We start from the raw sequence: 21,614 nt of genomic DNA on the forward strand, positions 1-21,614 counted from the left end.
TACCTAGAAGTCTATGCTACGGGGAAAAGTACTATGATTTATTAGGAATCACAGAGACTGATATAGACTGGAGGGTCAATTTTCCAGGATATGGATTATTCCAAAGGGATAAATGGCTTGCAGAGTGGCTTTGTATGTTAAATATCACCTAATGGTAACTGAGATAGATCATTCTAGCATAGGTATTGAAGATTTGGAAACTTTGTGGGTCAAACTGAGTGACAGAAAGGGGAAAAGTAGCTACAGGAGTCTTACAGGCCACTAAATCAGTCAGAGGATATTATAGGGATATAGATTAGGTACTTTATGCTCAAATCAGGAAAAGGTAATTATGACGGCGGGAAGTGGGGGGAGCTTCTATTTGCTGGGCATTACTTGTGAAATTGTGAAAAATGAATTGCCTTCATAAAATGTGAATGAATCTTTTAGAGAACCCAATACAAATTTGAAGAAAAAAGTAAATGACCATTCCTAGGCACTTTTGTGTTGTGTTATGACACAAATGGAAGCTACAAGGGAAGGAAACAATACTAGACTTACTATTATGTAATGGTCAGGGAATGGTGCATGCAATCCAATTCAGACACCAGCCAGTTAACAGCAATGGCAATTTTTGGACTTTAAAATAAGCTTTGCAATAGCAAAAGAAAGGGACACAGCCACCATGTTTAGCTTCAGGAAGATAGATTTTGAGGGAATACATCAGCGTGCACTATTAGATTGGGTAGGGAGTAAATGGAATATATTCAAAGACATAATTATGGGAACAACACTCCATCAGGTATATCATGCAGTAAAGGAAACCTATGTGGGCAACAAAGAAAGTAATGCGGTGACAACAGGTTCAAAAAGAGTTTACGTTAAATATAAAACGACATGCATGTTTGAAGATAGAGATGAGTATAGACAAAAGGTAATAGAGGTGAAGTCTTCACAAGTTAATCTGAGAACTGCTTTCCCCATACAGGGTTGGGATTTAAAGGGCAAGAGGAAGAAAAATGAATAGATGTAGAAAAGGGGATCAAGGGGAAATTTAACAGAACTTTGTTTCTGGAGGCATTTCATATTGTTGTTCACCTTTCTTGGGAGACAAAATAACTGTCCCAGAAGGATTGTGGGTTTTTGTCCCCAAGTTTTGTAGTCACCGCTACTTGATAATGTACTTGAAGGGATATTGAATTTTAAAACGTAAAAATTAATGTGACAGGCCATTTGTTACATTAAACCCTTTCCTATCACAGATTATGTACAACCAAGTATCATGAACTTTCAGAAACTTATATCATCACCCAAGAAAGGTGACCAACCTAAGAAATACCTCCAAGAACATAAAGCTCTGTTAAATTTCTCTTTGATGTCCAAATTTGCATGGCCCGCCTGTTAAACTGGAACACACATACCAATTTCTACCCCTATGTCTGAGGACTGAAGGCATTGATGAAATCCTACCCCTACTAGATTCAGCACCTTTAGGATAGGAAGAGAGAAAACTTAGAATTTACACTAGAATACTGTACAGAAGCTGCGTTCTTTTAAGTGAAGATTTCTGACCGACTTCTGAATTATCATTCCACCCGGCAGTAAAATTATTGTTTGCATTCACAAATTAAATTAATATTGTTAATTGAAGGGCTTTAATTTCCTTTCAATAAAATCTGCATATTTATTTTCAGGGAAATATGTGATAATTTACATCTTCTAACCATACCAGAAAATGCATTTCAAGGAATGAACAATGAATCCCTGACATTGTAAGTATAACAACTTATGACTGTTACATAAGTCATTGTACTTTCTCCACATGCATAATGCAAATGTCCAATATCAAATGAGTTCTTGAAAAATGAATAACGTATTTGAGGTTTAGATTAAACATAGTAATATAAGTTTTACAAAGTTGCACTCCTGGTGTAAAGCCTCACCTGCTGGGAGTGCATATTGGGAATTTGAGCTTGCAGTCCCCTTGATTTTCCACCGATTCATTTTAATTTTAATGGATAGAAAACTCTGGAAAGTTCACAGCAACATTTCTGCTATATGCTTCCAGTAGGCAAGAGTTCTCAAGATTTCATAAAATTAATCCTGATAGGTCTGTCTTTATAGTAGAACTGAATCCTGATAAAGAAACATGGACACAATTTGAAAAGGTTTATAATACCATAAATTATTTTGTGGTTGATAGTTTTTCCCACCTCATGTATCAAGATGTGATAGAATTACAGTCTCCTTTGATTGGTGAATTTCCTCAGTTATACAGACGAGAAAGGTCCCAGGTTCAAACATGGCCGGTAGTGAGTTAGTGGAACTCAGTGGGACAGTGCGAGGGCCCTACAATTGAACTAGAGCCCTGGGATAGGTAGGGAAAATTGATCACAGTTTCTATCAGTGATCACCTCTTACAGTGCGTGCGCATAAATGTTGGGTGGGGAAAGGTTGAGTTCAGTTGTGATGCCTCTCTCAATTAAATAGCCTGACAACACGTGCTGTTAAGGGTTATACATGAATACCGGTCACTTAGGCAAGGTACTGGTATGTGACCAGCACCTGTGGAACCATACAGAGGCAGAAGTCAATGGGGGCTATTTTCCCCAGGTACTTTAGGCACTAAAGACTCTCTGAAGAGGCCATGGTGGGGTCTTGAGCTGCAGCGCCTGGTTAGCCCACCTCAAATCCATGCTCAGCTTTCACTGTTCACTTGCTGCTGGAGATCGAATGACTACACTGCATTTGAAGAGGACTTTTGATACACATCGGGAGACTTTCTGGGACACTTTGTCATGCCTTCACCAACACTCTTATCAACATTTATTCTGGAAATTCTCTGAGGACTTCACCTAAAGAGAGTGAGTGCTGTGCTACTTGGAGACCTTATAGGAGTCACCAGGAAAAAGGGAGTGGTTGGTCATGGGGACCTTGCCAGAGGTCCCGCTTTGTCTGGAAGAGGACTGGGAGGAGGTGATGAGGCCAGGCAGAGGAGCACCAGCTGCTGCAGGAGAGAGGGACAGGAGGGCAAGGAGGCGTCCTACCCCCAGTGGGTACAGGACATCCCTCCTTCTCTGGACCCCCTCCACCAGGACCTCCAGTGCCGCATCTGAGAATCTGTGCGGCCTCTCCCTCAGTCCCTGAACCATCCTGCAACGTGCCGTCTCATTAGCACTGCACCTATTCAGTGTCTGTTTTCACCCTTTGGCCAAAATAACCCGCTAGGAGAGAAATCAAAGAAATATATAAGACACAGAGAACATTTGAATAGCTGAAGTATGTGAGGGATGAGGGAGATAGAAATGGAAGCTTGGTAAACTGGCAAAGTGGAGCAGGTTCCAGGAGTCTAGGAGCCTGGTAGAAGAAAAAAGAAAGTCGACGCCAAGGATGCAGACCATCTCATCAGCACAGTGTTCCACCCCAGTACCAACCCGTTCCCTTCCCCTCCCACATCACCAGCCCTTTTTACTGAAGAGAAAGTGGTAGCTAGAGTTAAGTTCTTAAGTTATTAGAGACAATACTAAGGGCAGAAAGCTGTAAAGTGCCTAATAGTTTGGTGCTGTTCCTTTGCGCTTGCATTGAGCTTCATTGGAACACTATTGAAGGTCAAAAACAGAGGGTTGGGCAGTGAAGTGGCAAGTGACAGGGAGCTTGGGATTGCACATGTGGTCTACCTCAGACAAAAACTGCAAATTTAAATTGGGTTAGAACCCACAATCATTCTTTTTTCTTTCTTTTTAATTTCTTACTGTAGCTTTTCTACTCTTTTCATTCCTCTAATAAAGTGGTGTCCAGAAAAATAGCATTCTTTGTTTAATTTTTCTTTCAAATCTTCTTTCACACCGACATTCCTACTCTCACTATTGCTCCAATATCTTCATTAGTTCTCCTTTGCTTCATGTTATCCTTGTGTGCCATCACTATGTACTTCATATTTGTTTTCTGGAGATTCATTTGATAATTTTTCACTGTTTCTAGAGCTGAACAACTTTTAAGAGTATAATTTGAAAAATTGGTAGTAAACAGTGAGGAGGATAGTAACAGATTTCAGGAGGACATAGACAGACTGGTGAAATGGGTAGACATATGGCAGATGAAATGTAACGCAGAGAAGTGTGAAGTGAATCATTTTGGTAGGAAGAATGAGCAGAGGCAATTTTTTTTTTTTTAATTCATTGATGGGGTATAGGCGTCGCTGGCTAGGCCTGCATTTAGTGCCCATCCCTAATTGCCCTTGAGAAGATGGTGGTGAGCCACCTTCTTGAACCGCTGCAGTCCATATGGTGTAGGTACACCCACAATGCTGTTAGAAAGGGAGTTCCAGGATTTTGGCCCAGCAACAGTGAAGGAACGGCGATACAGGTCCAAGTCAGGATGGTGTGTGACTTGGAGGGGAACTTGTAGGTGGTGATGTTCCCATGCGTCTGCTGCCCTTGTCCTTCTAAGTGGTAGAGGTCGCGGGTTTGGAAGGTGCTGTTGAAGGAGCTTTGGCGAGTTGCTGCAGTGCATCTTGTAGATGGTACACACTGCAGCCACAGTGCGCAGGTGGTGGAGGGAGTGAATGTTGAAGGTGGTGGATGGAGTGCCAATCAAGCGGGCTGCTTTATCCTGAATGGTGTCGAGCTTCTTGAGTGTTGTTGGAGCTGTACTCATCCAGGCAAGTGGAGAGTATTCCATCACACTCCTGACTTGTGCCTTGTAGATGGTGGAAAGGCTTTGGGAAGTCAGGAGGTGAGACACTCGCCGCAGAATTCCCAGCCTCTGGCCTGCTCTTGTAGCCATAGTATTTATATGGCTGGTCCAGTTCAGTTTCTGATCAATGGTAACCCCCAGGATATAAACTAAATGGTACCATTTTAAAGGGGGCGTAGGAAGAGAGAGACCTGGGAGTGTACGTACGCAAGTCTTTGAAGGTGGCAGGACAGTTGAGAAGGCTGTTAAAAAGGCATATGGGATCCTTTATAAATAGAGGCATAGAGTACAAAAGCAAGGAAGTTATGCTAAACCTTTATAAAACACTGGTTACGTCCAGCTGGAGTATTGTGATCAATTCTGGGCACCACACTTTAGGAAGGATGTCATGTCCTTAGAGAAGATGCAGAGGAGATTTACTAGAATGGTACCAAGGATGAAAGACTTCAGTAATGTGGAGAGATTGGAGAAAGTGGGGTTGTTTTCTTCGAAGCAGAGAAGGTTAATGGGAGATTTGATATGAGGTGTTCAAAATCAGGAAGGGTTTTGATAGAGTAAATAAGGAGAAACTGTTTCCAGTGGCAGAAGGGTCGGTAACCAGAGGACACAGATTTAAGGTAATTGGCAAAAGAACCGGAGGCGACATGAAGAAAAACATTTTATGCAGTGAGTTTTTATGATCTGGAATGCACTGCCTGAAAGAGTGACCAAAGCAAATTCAGTAATAACTTTCAAAAGGGAATTGGATAATTACTTGAAGGGGAAAAATTTGCAGAGACATGGGGAAAAAGCAGGAGTGTGACTAATTGGCTAGCTCTTTCAAAGAACCGGCACCAGCACGATGGGCCGAATGGCCTCCATCTGTGCTGTATCATTCTATGATTCTATTCCCATGAACTGTGTAAAAAAATTGTAGGATATTTAGCTTAACTGCGCCTTTTTTAGTTTCTTCTTTGTTCCAAATAAAAACCGAATTTTATTATGTTTTTGGAGTCCAATATTTTTCTCCTCATTTTCTCCCAGTTTTTGATGCTAAAAATAGAACCTGAAAAACATTTGAAAAAACTGAGCTTTTAAATTGGCAATAAATTAACAACTTTAATGATCCTTAAGTATTTTCGATTGAATGTTGATTGTGTTTATCCTTCATCCTTCCTGTCCTGTGTCCTGGATCTTTCAGTGATATTCCAAGTGCAGATGAGGGAAATCCTTTAAATAGGAAAACGACCTTGTGGGCACCCAAGAGCTTGGGTATTTGGAGGAGCAGGCTGTCGTTCCAGAGTTTTCTATAAATGTGGTTGCTTGTGTATCTTATGCATTTGTCCGCTTGCACTGACTGAGATTCGTTTCCAGGACTCCCAAGCCCATGTGAATAATGGTGTTCTTCCACTGATCAGTAATATTACACAGACTGATACTATTTCAGTGATATCCTGTTGACACTCTTGAAACTGTTCTGAGCTCCTATTCTGTTCGTCGAAATGGTTATGCATCTCAGGTCTTGCTGAGAATCTTCAACAAAGTATCTTTATTAGGAAAATCCCTCTTTGTAAAACAATTGAAGAATGTATGCTGTATGGCACAAGAGTTAAAAGTGAGCATAGAGAAGAAAATGTAAAATAGTTTATAATAATCTGAACCTATTGATGAGATACCTGCCTTACAATAATTCCTGTGGGGTCCATTCTTCATATTTCAAAATCATATGAACCTATTAATAAGGTAACTGTCCTGTGATGATTCCCAGAGTATCCATTGTCCACGTTTGTCTTGTGTAACCCAAACAAGGACACTACAGCTTTAAAGGCTTTCACTTCACTTAATGTATAATTCATCAAATAATACATTCAAATAACCTTGCCTTTTCAGGAAGCTGTACAAAAATGGTTTTGAAGATGTGCAAAGCCATGCATTCAATGCAACAAAGCTGGATAAGTTGTACGTTTTGTTTACTATTTGATTTTATACAATGTTGTTTTCTTGATGTAACCTATACAAGGAATGTTTTACCAGAGTGTTTTTCAATTAGAAACAGCAATAGTTGTAATTTAGGATTCCATTTTGGCGTCTTTGAAGGACAGTACAGACAAACAGAGTCTTAATTCGTGTAGTTTGTAAACCACAAGATAACTCCAAGGTTCTCAATGACAGATAACTAAAGTACAAGATACAAGTGGTATACAGTATCTCATAGATTCCAGTACAGAATTACTCATTTTCTGAATATATTTTATTGCGAAAAAAAATCAGAGTTCAAGTCAAGGAATAACAGTGTTATTATTTTGAACTTAAGGATTTGATTGATGATGTGAGTAACTGATGAAAATATTTGTGGTCAGTTACAGCTTTATCAGCTGAAACAGTGCAGATAAAAATACCCAAATGGCTTATGTTCAACAAGTGTTTAGAGAGGGTTATTTTATGATTATTAGTTTGTGAGGAATGTGCATTGAAACTTGTGAACTTTCCAAATTACAACTAGCCTAGGCCAAAGCTGCTCTCTGTCCACTAAGTGTTGCAAACCCAAACTGTGGAGTGGAGAGAGAGTGAAGATTCCAACTGACACAATGAGTAACAAAATTGTAAAGATCTTCTTTATAAGTGGGTTTACAATTTCGTTAAACATATCAAACCGTTCTTTAAAAACATATTTCCAATTTTGCTACATCTACCACACAGAGCGAATCCTCCTATAATGGATGCTTGCATCTGAGAGGTAACAGCCTTATTCAACAACAACTTGCATTTATATAGCGCCTTTAACATAGTGAAACATCCCAAGGCACTTCACAGGAGCGTTAGCAGACAAAATTTGGCTTCGAGGCACATAAGGAGATATTAGGACAGATGACCAAAAGCTGGGTTAAAGAGGCAGATTCTAAGAAATGTCCTAAAGGAGAAGAGAGAGGCGGAAAGGTTTAGGGAGGGAATTTCAGAGTTCAGGGCCTAGGTAGCTGAAAGCACGGCTGCCAATGGTGGAGCAATTAAAATGGGGATGTGCTAGAGGCCAGAATTGGAGGAGCGCAGAGATCTCGGAAGATTGTAGGGCTGGAGTAGGTTACAGAGATAGGGAGGGGCGAGGCCATGGAGGAATTTGAAAACAAGGATGAGAATTTTAAAATTGAGGCATTGCCAGAGTGGGAGCCAATGTTGGTCAGAGAGCACTGGGGTGAAGGGTGAACGTGACTTGGTGCGAATTAGAATACAGGCAGCAAAGTTTTGCATGAGCTCAATTTTATGGAGGGTGGAAGGTCAAGTCAACTTTAACTGTTGCAAATCTACTAGGCCCTAGATCTCTGTCAACTGATCAGCGGAAGCTTAGTCTAATGGCTGCGTTTAGCTCCTGAAAGCTGCAATAGACAACAGCCTGCATCATACTGTCTGAAAGTCAGTAGAAAGAGTACTGTCTCATTGATCCCCTACTGTAACCAGAGCTGCAGTCTGTCCTTCCTTGGAGGGGCAGGCACCAGCCCACTTTGAAGGTGGAGTCTGCCGCAGACTCCAGTGGGAACTACCACATACTCCATTGATGCCTAGAATGAAGCAAATCTTCCATCATCTTCCTGCAAATAAGGGATGCAGAGCCCTGTATCACTCCTGTCAGTTACCTTGCATCCTTGGATACTGACCTCAGAGCCTGATCAGTGGACAGAGATCCAGGGCCCAGTAGAATGGCAACAGGTAGAGTCGAACTGAATAAAGCTGTCATTTCTCAGCACAGCAGCAGATTCTAGGCATCTGACCCATCTCCTCAGGGCACCGCAGAAATGGCACGTGGCATTCTTCAAACATCCTTCATTTAAGATGAGTACCTATGAGATATGGGTCTCACAACTCCAGAGCCAAGAGTAGCCTTCTCCTGAGCCTCTGCAGGGAAGGTGACACATTATACCCACACTTTACTCCTCCAGCTTTGTTATCCTCTGCAAATCACTTGGTGCCACATCCCTGGATACATTATCAACATCTCTCAGCACCTCCCAAACCTGCGACCTTCGCCACCTAGAAGGACAAGAGCAGCAGGTGCTTGGGAACACCATGACCTCCAAGTCACACACCATCCCGACATATATCACCATTCCTTCATTGGCACTGGGTGAAAATCCTGGAACTCCCTACCGAACAGCACTATGGGAATATCTTCACCACATGGACTGCAGCAGTTCAAGAAGAAGGCCCAACATCTTCTCAAAGGCAACTAGGGATGGGTAATAAATGCCAGCTATTACAACTACCAGACAATCACCTCAGCCTTGCAAAAGGTTTACTGCTGACTTGCTACTTCCCCAGGCTGTTGCTGAAATCTTCAGCCATTGTAGGCATTTTAAAGGCTGTGCTTTAAATTACCAACACCACCCCGCCCCCCCCACCGCCACCCCCTGATTCTCCCCAGCACAGTACTCCCGTGTTACAGGGGAGTTGTACTCAGCCAATGCCAGTAGAGATGCAAATGAGCTGAACCCATCATTTACAGTGGGGTCAGTGCTGTATTGGTTCAGCAGGCAGAAGTCCTGGCTCGACAGCACAATATTGGAACAAATGGCCCAAGTGGACTATCGGGGCTATTTTCATTATCTGCATTATTAAAGCAATCAACTTTTTGATTCAAAGTTGAAAGAGATTCTCTTCTCATTGAAGGCTCAATAGGCTGCCCTGTTAAACAAGCAGTGAGCAATCGTCTTGAAAGAAAAGACTTTAAAAACACTCCTGGATGTAATTGATCCAATCATGTTCAGCCCACAATTATAGCCAATCTACAGCGAGTCTTCTAACTAAATTCTTTCTTGAATCATTATTCTAAACATACATCTGGAAACAGCTATGACATATTTTGCGGATAACTCCAGCTCTTGAATTATCCATTCAGAAAGATCTCACACTCTCATTTTTTGAGAAATTATAAATTCAGGATTATTCTGCATCTTCTCCAAAGAATGTGTTATCAAAAGATAACTTCTTTTACTATCAATAAATTTAAGAGCATGTACTCTACAAGTACTGATAAGTAGTTCTTATTCTTGCTATTTTCTGATAAGCAACTCAAGGGGATTATGACCTATTTTTAAACAGACATTAGAACAAAAACAACAACAAGGGCAAATTCAAAATGACCAAACCATCATTAACACTGGAATTAAGGAATTAATTTGTGATCTCAAACATCAAAGAAGCCTATGTTCATGTGAAAGTTGATGTTCCCTTGGATTTGCAGTCAATGCAAGGCGTTTTCTTTCAGCATAACAATTCATTGTATATTTACAAAATGCCCGTTTATGATTGCATATGACAACATATTTAGATGATTCAATTACCAGAGTGACCAAAGGACTCTGTTAAGAAGACTTTAGCCTTGCCTCAATGGTTTGGGATCATAAATCAATTTTCCCAGTTCCCAACTGACCCCCTCCTCCCCCTACTCAAGATCTTGGACTGGATTGCCAGTCTTTTCCAAAGTACTTTCTTCATATAAAGCTATATCTTCAGGTTGGCAACTCACCATCCTGTAGATTTTGTCTTGGTGACTCAAGTGGGGCTATCCTTATGCCAAACCCATATCTATTTTTTAAAAGATTTCCTTTAGAAGAAACAGGTGTTATTATGGTTACTAATATTTTATCTAATGCAAACATAGCCAGTCACAAAGTAAGCTAGACATCATTGTAAATTATATCAGGTATAATTATTATAATCAAAGCTTTGACTTGACTGAAGGCTAGAGATTACTGTAGCCGATAATGCTGAATGCAGCCCTATGATGATCCTCTGTCCACTATTTTAACCCATTTAAAATAAACGGGTTAATGATCCATTAAGTTAGTGGACAGAGGACTGTCATATATTATCCGTTGATATTATTACCAACAGTAATTTCCAACCTTAAATAAGAGATTCTGCTGTAATTTTTTGGAATGTTACTTTGTTGAGCTTTTAAAAGGAAATTATCTGGAAGGAATTCACTTCTATATATGAAATCTGAGGTCAATTACTAGCAATGGAAGGATCAACTCTTATTAAGAATTGAACTGAAACCTGGTAAGAGATGTTCTGCAATCTTAGTTGAGTTCCTAGTGGGAATGGGCCCCAAGTATGGCTAGTGTGTGTAATGGAAAAATATCACATTAGGGCAATAGAGGATACTCTTCTGAAGTTGGGGCTGAGGGATATTACTGAGGGAGAGTAGAAAGAACTGTAGACTGCACCTTGCCGTAACTGTACCTGACACAGGAATACTTGATGTTGACAATGAATGCCAAGAATAGGAAGTGTCCTATTACCCAGAATTAATATCCCTCAAATAAAAACAGAACATGCTGGAAACACTCAGCAGAGCAGGCAGCATCTGTGCCGAGAGGAAGGATCACACTGAAATGTCAACCCTAACTCCCTCTCCCCACAGATGCTGCCTGACCTGCTGAGTGTTTCCAGTATTTTCTGTTTTTATTTCAGGTTTCCAGCATCTGTATTATTTTACTTTTTGTATTAATGTCCCTCATCTTGTTGAGCACAGAATTTCACAAAAAAAATTAAAAATCACATTTATTTTACGTTGACAAATTGAACTTAACATGAATTTATATTTTGTAAAATATACAATGTACGTGTACATTGAAAGATAGTTTCTTGATGTCCTGAGGATTATACATGTCTTCAGTGATTTGTGGAATTTTTTGCTAGGGCACTGAAGGCAGAATAAGGAAAAAGCCTTAAATTATATATAATTCTATTTTTCTAAGCATATGTATGTTCTTTATTTCCTTGAAGATTTAAACATAACCTAATGATATTAACATTTTTTGCAGGGAACTTAATGATAATAAAAATCTAAGGACAATACACAATGATGCTTTCAAGGGAGCTATTGGACCAGATGTGTTGTAAGTTACAGCAACTTAATCTACTTTTCGCTTCACGTAGGTTACAAACAATATTAATTTTAAACCACGTATTTACATTATGTGGATCAATTTAATTTTAAATCCCTTTTGTAAAATAGATGCCATCAAAACTGCAAATTAAGCTTTTAGAAATGAAAATAAACTTTTTATCTTAATTTTATACATATTTATTTCATTTTTTATTGTTTTCTTTTTTCCATATTTCCTTTCTTTATCATGTAGAATCCTTTGATTGAGAAGACAATCACTGATTGAATCTATTTTACCTGAATTGATAATATCTAATATAAGATATCTTAGAAATTGACAGTGCATCGGGAAGCTGGCTTCAACCCGCTGGTTTCCGCAATTCACTCGAGCACCTTCGGCTGCAAGCGAGAAACCCCCTCGGGTGGGGAGAGGCGGGTTACCAATTTAAAGCAATTAAGAGCTAGTTAAGAGGCTAGCAAGATCCTTTTTTACACAGGTTTTCAAGTTTAGCTGTTTGTGCACTGGATTCCCGGGCTTCCTGCACCTCACCAGTAGAAGCAAGACGAGAGCACAGTGGCAATTGATGGGGCTGAACAAATGACAGGCAAAAGAAATTGCGTAATTACTGAGACCTCACACCTGCTTCCTTGCCTAAGGGATGGTGTGGAGATGCCGGTGTTGGACTGGGGTGGACAAATGTAAGAAGTCACACAACACCAGGTTATAGTCCAACAGCTTTATTTGAAATCACAAATCACTTCACCTGACGAAGGAGCAGCACTCCGAAAGCTTGTGATTTCAAATAAAGCTGTTGGACTATAACCTGGTGTTGTGTGACTTCTTACATTTGCCTAAGGGAAAGGCATTTGCTCACAGCATTTGTCCTGAGAGTGTGCTTTCAGTACTTTGCAGGTGATTTCTATAACTTTGGCGGTCACTCTCACTACATTGGAGATCACTCTCTCTACATTGGAGGTCACTCTCACTACATTGGAGATCACTCTCTCTACATTGGAGGTCACTTTCACTACATTGGAAGATTGCACGTCTGATCTCCACTTTATATCTATCATATATCAGATCAGCATGGGTGCCGCTTATGCTGTTTCACCTTGGACCTCAGATGAGGGCCAGGATGAGCGCCAGCAGCTACAACACCAGCAGCACCAGCAGCCTTCTCCTCACTGACCTGCCACTCCACAGGAGAGAGGGGATAAACACAGAGGTGATATCCCCAACACAGGGTATACAGGCAGAGGATCAGCTTCCTGGACATCAGTGCCTCAGGGGGCTCAGGGTATCGCGTCAGGTTGTGGCAGATATTTGTAGCCTGCTGGAAGAAGACTTGCTGCCAAGTGGACCTGGTGGACACGTGTTGCCAGTGGCTGTCAAAGTGACCATCACCCTCAATGTCTTTGCCTCAGGCTCCTTCCAGGGATCTGCAGGAGATATTTGCAGGATTTCGCAGTCGGCTGCCCTCAAATGCATCACCAAGGTAACCGATGCCGTGTTTGCCAGGGAATTATGTACACTTTGCCACCAATGAAGCCAGTCAGACTGAGCGGGCGTTCGGGTTTGCGGCTCTGGCTGGCTTCCCACAGGTGCAGGGCATCATCGACTGCACATATTTGGCAGTCAAGGCACCCCCAGATCACCCAGGAGTGTTTGTGAACTGTAAGGGCTTCCACTCTATTAGCGTGCAGCTCCTCTACAACCACAAAAAGATCATCATACAAGGAACAGTAGCATAGTAGTTATGTTACTGGACTATTCATTCAGAGGCCTGGACTAATAATCCGGAGTATGAGAGTTCATAATCCCACCACGGCAGCTGGAGAATTTAAATTCAGTTCAATTTTTTTTAAATCTGGAATAATGAGCTAGTATCAGCAATGGTGACCATGTATCAGATTGCCATAAAAACCCATCTGGTTCACTAATGTCCTTTAGTGAAGGAAATCTGCCGTCCTTACCTGGTCTGGCCTATATGTGATTCCAGACCAACAGCAATGTGGTTGACTCTTAACTGCCCTCTGAAATGGCCTAGCAAGCCACTCAGTTGTAACAAACCACTACAAGAAACAATAATAAGAATAAAATCGGATGGACCACCCAGCCCAGTCGACCCTGCAAAGTCCTCCTCATTAACATCTGGGGACTTGTGCCAAAATTGGGACAGCTGTCCCACAGACTAGTCAAGCAACATATATAGTCATACTCACAGGACTACATGCATGCTAAACAACAGAAGCAGCATGTTATAGACAGAGCTAAGTGATCCCACAACCAACAGATCAGATCAAAGCTCTGCAGTCCTGCCACATCCAGTTGTGAATGGTGGTGGACCATTAAACAACTAGTGGGAGGAAAAGGCTCCATGAACATCCCCATACACAATGATGGCGGAGCCCAGCACACGAGTGCAAAAGATAAGGCTGAAGTGTTTGCAACCATCTTCAGCCAGGAGTGCCGAGATGATCCATATCGGCCACCTCCTGAGGTTCCCACCATCACAGAAGCCAGTCTTCAGTCAATTCGATTCACTCCACGTGATATCAAGAAACGGCTGAGTGCACTGGATACAGCAAAGGCTATGGGCTGCAACAACATCCCAGCTATCGTGCTGAAGACTTGTGCTCCAGAACTAGCCACGTCTCTAACCAAGATGTTCCTGTATAGCTACAACACTGGCATCTACCCGGCAATGTGGAAAACTGCCCAGGTATGTCCTGTCCACAAAAAGCAGGACAACTCTAATCCGGCCAATTACCACATCATCAGGAAAGTGATGGAGGATGTTGTTGACAGTGCTATCAAGCGGCACTTACTCACCAATAATCTGCTCACCGATGCTCAGTTTGGGTTCTGCCAGGACCACTCGGCCCCAGACCTCATTACAGCCTTGGTCCAAACATGGACAAAAGAGCTGAATTCCAGAAGTGAGGTGCGAGTGACTGCCCTTGACATCAAGGCAGCATTTGACCAAGTGTGGCATCAAGGAGCCTTAGTAAAATTGAAGTCAATGGGAATCAGGGGAAAGACTCTCCGCTGGTTGGAGTCATATCTCGCACAAAGGAAGATGGTTATGGTTGTTGGAGGTCAATCATCTCAGCCCCAAGTCATCGCTACAGGAGCTCCTCAGGGCAGTGTCCTAGGTCTAACCAACTTCAGCAGCTAATGACTTGCCCTCTATCATAAGGTCAGATGTGGGGATGTTTGCTGATGATTGCACAGTGTTCAATTCCATTCGCAAATCCTCAGAAAATGAAGTAGTCTATGCACGTATGCAGCAAGACCTAGATGACATTCAGGCTTGGGCTGATAAGTGGCAAGTAACATTCATGCCACACAACTGCCAGGCATTGACTATCTCCAACAAGAGAACGCCTAACCACCGCACCCTTGACATTCAACGGCATTACCATCGCCGAATCCCCCAGCATCAACATCCTGGAGGGGTCACCATTGACCAGAAACTTTACTGGACCAGCCCACATAAATACTGTGGCTACAAAAGCAGGTTAGAGGCTGGTTATTCTGTAGCGAGTGTCTCACCTCCTGACTCCCCAAAGCCTTTCCACCATCTACAAGGCACAAGTCAGGAGTGTTATGTTCATTAATAACTAGTCGTTTTTATTAAGAACAGCTAGCTTTTGCTAGACACTTTATTGAGCACATGTGGACTAGGTACAGTATCTGTAGAGGCCTCCATCTTGACTGCTGCCTTGTGGGTAGCCTAGTGCATCATGGGTAGCCCACTCTTATATACATACAGCACCACCTAGTGTACCATTCCAGAATGACAGGTTACTGATCATTACATCCCCCTTTCTTTGAGGTTAAACAAAATCAGTATCAATCAATATCAATCAATCGTACCGTACCCGATGGCAGCAATGTAGAGTTCGAATTGTTGTTTAAAAGTCTGCCAATTGTAGTCGACATTTCCTGTGAGTTTCAAACGCTCTGGTGGCTTCAAATTCTCCATGTCGCGTTGCACAATATTCAGCAGATCTTACCAATCCTGGTACCATTTTATGTTCATTAATAACTAGTCGTTTTTATTAAGAACAGCTAGCTTTTGCTAGACACTTTATTGAGCACATGTGGGCTAGGTACAGTATCTGTAGAGGCCTCCATCTTGACTGCTGCCTTGTGGGTAGCCTAGTGCATCATGGGTAGCCCACTCTTATATACATACAGCACCACCTAGTGTACCATTCCAGAATGACAGGTTACTGATCATTACAAGGAGTATGCTGGAATACTTTGCACTTGCCTGGATGAGTGCAGCTCCAACAACACTCGAAGCTCGACACCATCCAGGACAAAGCAGCCCGCTTGATTGGCACCCCATCGACCACCTTAAACATTCACTCCCTCCACCACTGGCGCACCGTGGCTGCAATGTGCACCATCTACAACTCGCCGAGGCTTCTTCGACAGCACCTCCCAAACCCGCGATTCTACCATCTAGAAGGGACAAGGGCAGCAGGCACGTGGGAACACCACCACCTCCAATTTCCCCTCCAAGTCTCACACCATCCTGACTTGGAAATATATCGAGATTCCTTCATAGTCGCTGGTTCAAAATCCTGGAACTCCCTCCTTAACAACACTATGGGAGTACATTAACCACGCAGACTGCAGCAGTTCAAGAAGGCGGCTCATCACCACCTTCTCAAGGGCAATTAGGGATGGGCAATAAATACTGGCCTTCCCAGTGATGCCCACATCCCAGAAATAAGTAAGAAAAAAAGGTGTGTGCCTGATTCCCAGGGAGCTGCCATGATTCATTCATCCTGCGCCAGTCTGCCCTCCCTCAGCTCTTCGCACCTCCGACCAGACTTACTGGCTGGCTGCTTGGAGACAAGAGGTATCCACTGAAGATGTGGCTGATGACACCCTTGAGGAGGCCAAGCAATGAGGCCGAAGAGCGCTACAATCAAAGCCAAATGACAACAAGATGTGTAATAGAGCGTGCTGTAGATGCGTTTCAGATGCCTGGACAGATCTGGAGGAGCCCTTCAATACATACCAGCCAGGGTGTACATACCAGCCAGGGTGTACAGAATGATCGTGATATGCTGCACTCTACGCAACATAGTGCATCAGTGAGGATTGGAGCTGCAGGAGGAGCAGAGAGTAGAGCGCAGAGCCTCTTCAGAGGAGGAGGAGGAACAGGAGGCAGAGGAACTTGATGTGGACCTGTCACCAGCAAAATTTAAACATAACCTTCACAGTGTAACACTGGCTAACACACCCATGTGCATACCCTTGTGCAACTAGAATTCTTTCATCTTCCTCTTCCTACCACTTCTACGTCGTGCAACCCCTGTGGCTTCAGCAGAGGTAGAGGCAGGCTGCTCACTTCCCTGCTCTGACTGCTCAGATGCTCTTGGCCGACGTCCTCTGGGTTTTGAAGCCTATGACGGCCCTGCCAAACACTGCTCCACCTGCATCTGGATCCGAGACAGCATGTGGGGCTCTGACTGAGGGGGAGACAATGGGGGCGAAGTGGGAGCGCTTTGAGCAGAGGCCCCACTTCTATGTCCCCTCTCACTATCATCCCTCTCATGGGTCACCCGCACTTCCCTGCTAGCAATGAGCTGGAGAGCACTTTGCTGCACATCAGTTGGGTGATGAACGGCCAAGTCTAGGTTTTTATCCATCCTAGTTAAGGTGGCATTCAGAGTGTGCAAGCTGTTGGTGAGGGCAAGCATGCACTTGTTTCACAGCCGCATTTGATGCTCCATGCAGGTGGTCACCCTTTCCATGGATGAACACATCATAGCTAAGGCCTGCGACATCATGCCAGTCATGCTTGTGATGGACTCCTCCATTCTCCCTACAAGCGTTCACGAACCTCACGCATTTTTTGCTGCTCTTCCATAATTATCCTCTTTGTCAATGGCCCCCAAGGTTCAGCATCTGCGTCCAGCTGAGCAGAGCTTGGAACGTCCTGCGCCCTCCGACGATGACACTCCACTGCTGTCCCTGTCTGCACCATCTACTCTTGCTCACGTGATCTGTGAGTTACCAGGTGACAACACTTCTATCTGACTTAATGATCTCACCGACATGTGTATCTGCGCTGGTGCTTGGTGTGCATGCGTCCTGTGGCAGTTCACCCTCAGAGTTAGCGAACTCCTCTGAGGAGTCGTCTTCTTCCTCTGACTCCACTGAGCATCTTGATGGGCCTGTGGGAGAGTAAAGACATGAATTAGAACTGTCATGGTAAGAATGTTTTAAGTCAACATTATGCACATGATCATATTTCACTGGCTGTTGACATCAAGTCAGCACGAGTGCCTGTTGTATGCCATGTGGCTGTGTGATATTTAATTCTGTCACCGGGTAGCTGGGAGCTGCCCGTCTCTCCATCTCCCACTGCCATCAACGCCGACACTCCACTTAGCTCCAGTGCCACCTCCTCTGCAGCAGTCAGCGTGGCGATGACTAGAGGGCCACCTCCGGTTCTCTGCCTCTCCTTAGTGTTCTGTGCTCTCTGCTCCTGCAAGGAGGGGAACAAGATACCTTTGAGTGAGAGTCATGGAATGAGTGGAACGGATGGATGGGCAACAGCTGTAGAGGGTGTCTATGAGGAAGAGGCGTTACATTGCATTAAAATGGGGGCAAGTGTCAGTGGTGGATGGTCAGGTGGGGATGTGAGGAAGTGCATAGACAGAGAGGGATGGGTGCACCTGTAAGGTACGTTGGTGTGAGGAATGAGGTGCAGGAGTAGGCTTGGGAACCCAGAGTGAGGAGCTTGGGGTGAGAGGCATATCAGGATGTAGTTGAATATGGCATTGTACTCACCTTTCCTGACCTCATGAGGTCATTAAATCTATTCCTGCAGTGAATCCATGACTGTGCCACCACACTCCTGCTGCTCACCTCCCCCACAATATCCAGCCATGCCTTCTTTATCATTGAGGCTGGCTTCTTTCTCCCGTCAGCAGGGAGTAAGTAACACCTCCCTGCAGGCCCTAATACCTTGTAGCAGGAGGCCCAGGGAGGCACCACTGAAGCGAGGGGCAGCTTTTGTACGTTGTGACTCAATTTTTTGTCTCCAAGCAATGTTTCTCCCACCTCCACAAACCTTCAACTGTCTTCATTGCAGTGTCCCTTTAAATACCTCGGCTGAACTGGACCCATGCGTGATGTCATCACGCCCGCTCGCGCTAATTGGTCGGGAAACCTGGAAATCAGATGTAAATGCAGTGGCTTTGTTAAAAAGCCACTGACAAACGCGCCGCTGAAACTTTTGGGTTCCCCACGCGATCTAGGGCTCCCCCGCTGCCAGCGCGTCAGCAGGTAAAAATTCCGGCCAATGATACCATTGCATCTAATGCTGATAAACAGGATTAGAAGTAATGCCAATAATTCTCCAGAGGCAATAATCCTCCTTTAAAAAGAAGCTGCATTATTTAAGGCATTTTTTCTGCTTACACAGTAAACCAAGGATCCCATATGCTTTTTTAACCGGTCCTGCCACCTTCAAATGGTGGCAGGACCTAACTGTTCATTCATCTCATTGCTGTTTGTAGGATCTTGCTATGGGCAAAATAGCTGCCTGTTTGTACACATAACAACAGTACTGCACTTCAGAGTAATTCATTATATGTGAAGTGCTTTAGAGTCATAGAGTCATAGAGTTTTACAGCACAGAAAGAGGCCCTTCGGCCCATCGTGTCTGCGCCGCCCATCCATCCCTGTCCAGTCTAATCCCATTTTCCAGCATTTGGTCCATAGCCTTGTATGCAATGGCATTTCAAGTGCTCATCCAAATGCTTCTTGAATGTTGTGAGGGTTCCTGCCTCCACCACCCTTTCAGGCATTGAGTTCCACATTCCAACCACCCTCTGGGTGAAAAAGTTCCTCCTCAAATCCCCTCTAAATCTCCTGCCCCTTACCCTGAATCTATGCCCCCTTGTTATTGACCCCCCCACTAAGGGGAAAAGTTCATCTTTATCTACCCTATCTATGCCCCTCATTATTTTGTACACCTCAATCAGGTCCCCCCTCAGCCTTCTCTGCTCCAAGGAAAACAACTCCAGCCTGTCCAGCCTCTCTTCATAGCTGAGGCGCTCCATCCCAGGTAACATCCTGGTGAATCTTCTCTGCACCCTCTCCAAAGCAATCACATCCTTCCTATAGTGAGGCGACCAGAACTGCACACAGTACTCCAGCTGTGGCCTCACCAGCGTTTTGTACAGCTCCATCATAACCTCCCTGCTCTTATATTCTATGCCTCGGCTAATGAAGGCAAGTATCCCATATGCCTTTTTAACCACCTTATCTACCTGCTCCGCTGCCTTCAGGGATCTATGTACATGTACACCAAGGTCCCTCTGACCCTCTGTACTTCCTAGGGTCCTACCACTCATTGTGTATTCCCTTGCCTTATTTGTCCGTCCAAAATGCATCACCTCGCACTTTTCAGGGTTAAATTCCATTTGCCACTTTTCCGCCCATCTGACCAACCCGTTTATATCGTCCTGTAGCCGGAGGCTTTCCTCCTCGCAATTTACCACCCCACCAATTTTCGTGTCATCTGCGAACTTACTGATCATACCTTTTACATTTTCATCCAAATCATTTATGTAGATCACAAACAATAAGGGACCCAGCACCGATCCCTGAGGCACCCCACTGGACACAGGCTTCCAGTCACAAAAGCAACCTTCGACCATCACCCTCTGCCTCCTGCCACTCAGCCAGTTTAGGATCCAACGCGCCAAGGCACCCTGGATCCCATGGGCTCTTACCTTCTTGACCAGTCTCCTATGCGGGACTTTGTCAAAAGCTTTACTGAAGTCCATGTACACCACATCCACAGCATTTCCCTCATCCACCCCACTAGTCACTCCCTCAAAAAATTCGATCAGATTTGTTAGACATGATTTACCCTTGACAAAGCCATGCTGACTATCCCCGATTAATCCTTGCCTCTCCAAGTGGAGATTAATTTTGTCCCTCAGAATTTTTTCCAATAATTTCCCCACCACAGATGTTAGACTCACTGGCCTGTAATTCCCTGGTTTATCCCTGCTACCCTTCTTGAATAATGGTACTACGTTAGCTGTTCTCCAGTCCTCTGGTACATCCCCTGTGGCCAGAGAGGTTCTGAAAATTAGTGTCAGAGCCCCTGCAATCTCCTCCCTTGCCTCCCACAGCAGCCTGGGATACATCTCGTCCGGGCCTGGGGATTTATCCACTTTTTGGCCCGCTAAAACCGCTAGCACCTCCTCCCTCTCGATGCTAATATGTTCAAGTATGTCACAGTCCCCTTGCCCGATTTCTATGTCTGCATCGTCTGTCTCCATAGTGAACACAGATGCAAAAAATTCATTTAAAACCCCGCCTACATCCTCTGGCTCTACACACAGATTGCCACTTTGGTCCCTAATGGGCCCTACCCTTTCCCTGGTTATCCTCTTGCCCTTAATATACTTATAAAACATCTTAGGATTTTCCTTTATTTTGCTCGCCAGTGTTATTTCATGGCCCCTCCTCGCCCTCCTAATTTCTTTTTTAAGTATGCCCCTGCACTTTTTATACTCCTCTAGGGCTTCTTCTGTCTTTAGTCTTTTGTAACTGCCAAAAGCCCCCCTCTTATTTCTAATGCATTTTTGTATATCCCTTGTCATCCAAGGTTCCCTTTGCTTGTTGGTCCCACCCTTGACCTTTACAGGAACATGTTGGCGTTGCACTCTCTCTATTTCCCTTCTGAAAGTCTCCCACTGTTTTGATGTGGATTTTCCTATAAGCAGCTGCTCCCAGTCCACTTTGGCCAGATCCTGCCTTATCATATTAAAATCGGCCTTCCCCCAATTTAGAACCCTTATTTCCGGGCCGTCTTTGTCTTTTTCCATGACCACCTTAAATCTCACCGAATTATGGTCACTGTCGCCAAAATGCTCTCCTACTGACACTTCCACCACTTGCCCGGCTACATTCCCCAGAATTAGGTCCAGTACCGCCCCCTCTCTTGTAGGACTTTCTACATGTTGGCTCAAAAAGCTCTCCTGGATGCACTTTAAGAATTCTGCACCCTCTAAGCCTTTCACA

At 43.8% G+C, this 21,614-nt stretch overlaps 1 protein-coding gene across 1 annotated transcript in view; it reads left to right on the forward strand.

Moving 5' to 3' along the window:
• Positions 1 to 21,614, forward strand: part of LOC147121028 (lutropin-choriogonadotropic hormone receptor-like) — a 130,739-nt gene that overhangs the window by 91,408 nt on the left and 17,717 nt on the right. The window contains exons 6-8 of the mRNA XM_085980332.1: positions 1,674 to 1,751; positions 6,544 to 6,612; positions 11,475 to 11,549. Of these exons, the coding sequence (XP_085836458.1) occupies positions 1,674 to 1,751; positions 6,544 to 6,612; positions 11,475 to 11,549 (222 nt within the window). The remainder of the gene's footprint in view (positions 1 to 1,673; positions 1,752 to 6,543; positions 6,613 to 11,474; positions 11,550 to 21,614) is intronic.

Source organism: Somniosus microcephalus, chromosome 3 (assembly GCF_052327205.1).
Source record: "Somniosus microcephalus isolate GS21.2 chromosome 3, FLI_Smic_1.0, whole genome shotgun sequence".
Lineage (NCBI taxonomy): Eukaryota > Metazoa > Chordata > Chondrichthyes > Squaliformes > Somniosidae > Somniosus > Somniosus microcephalus.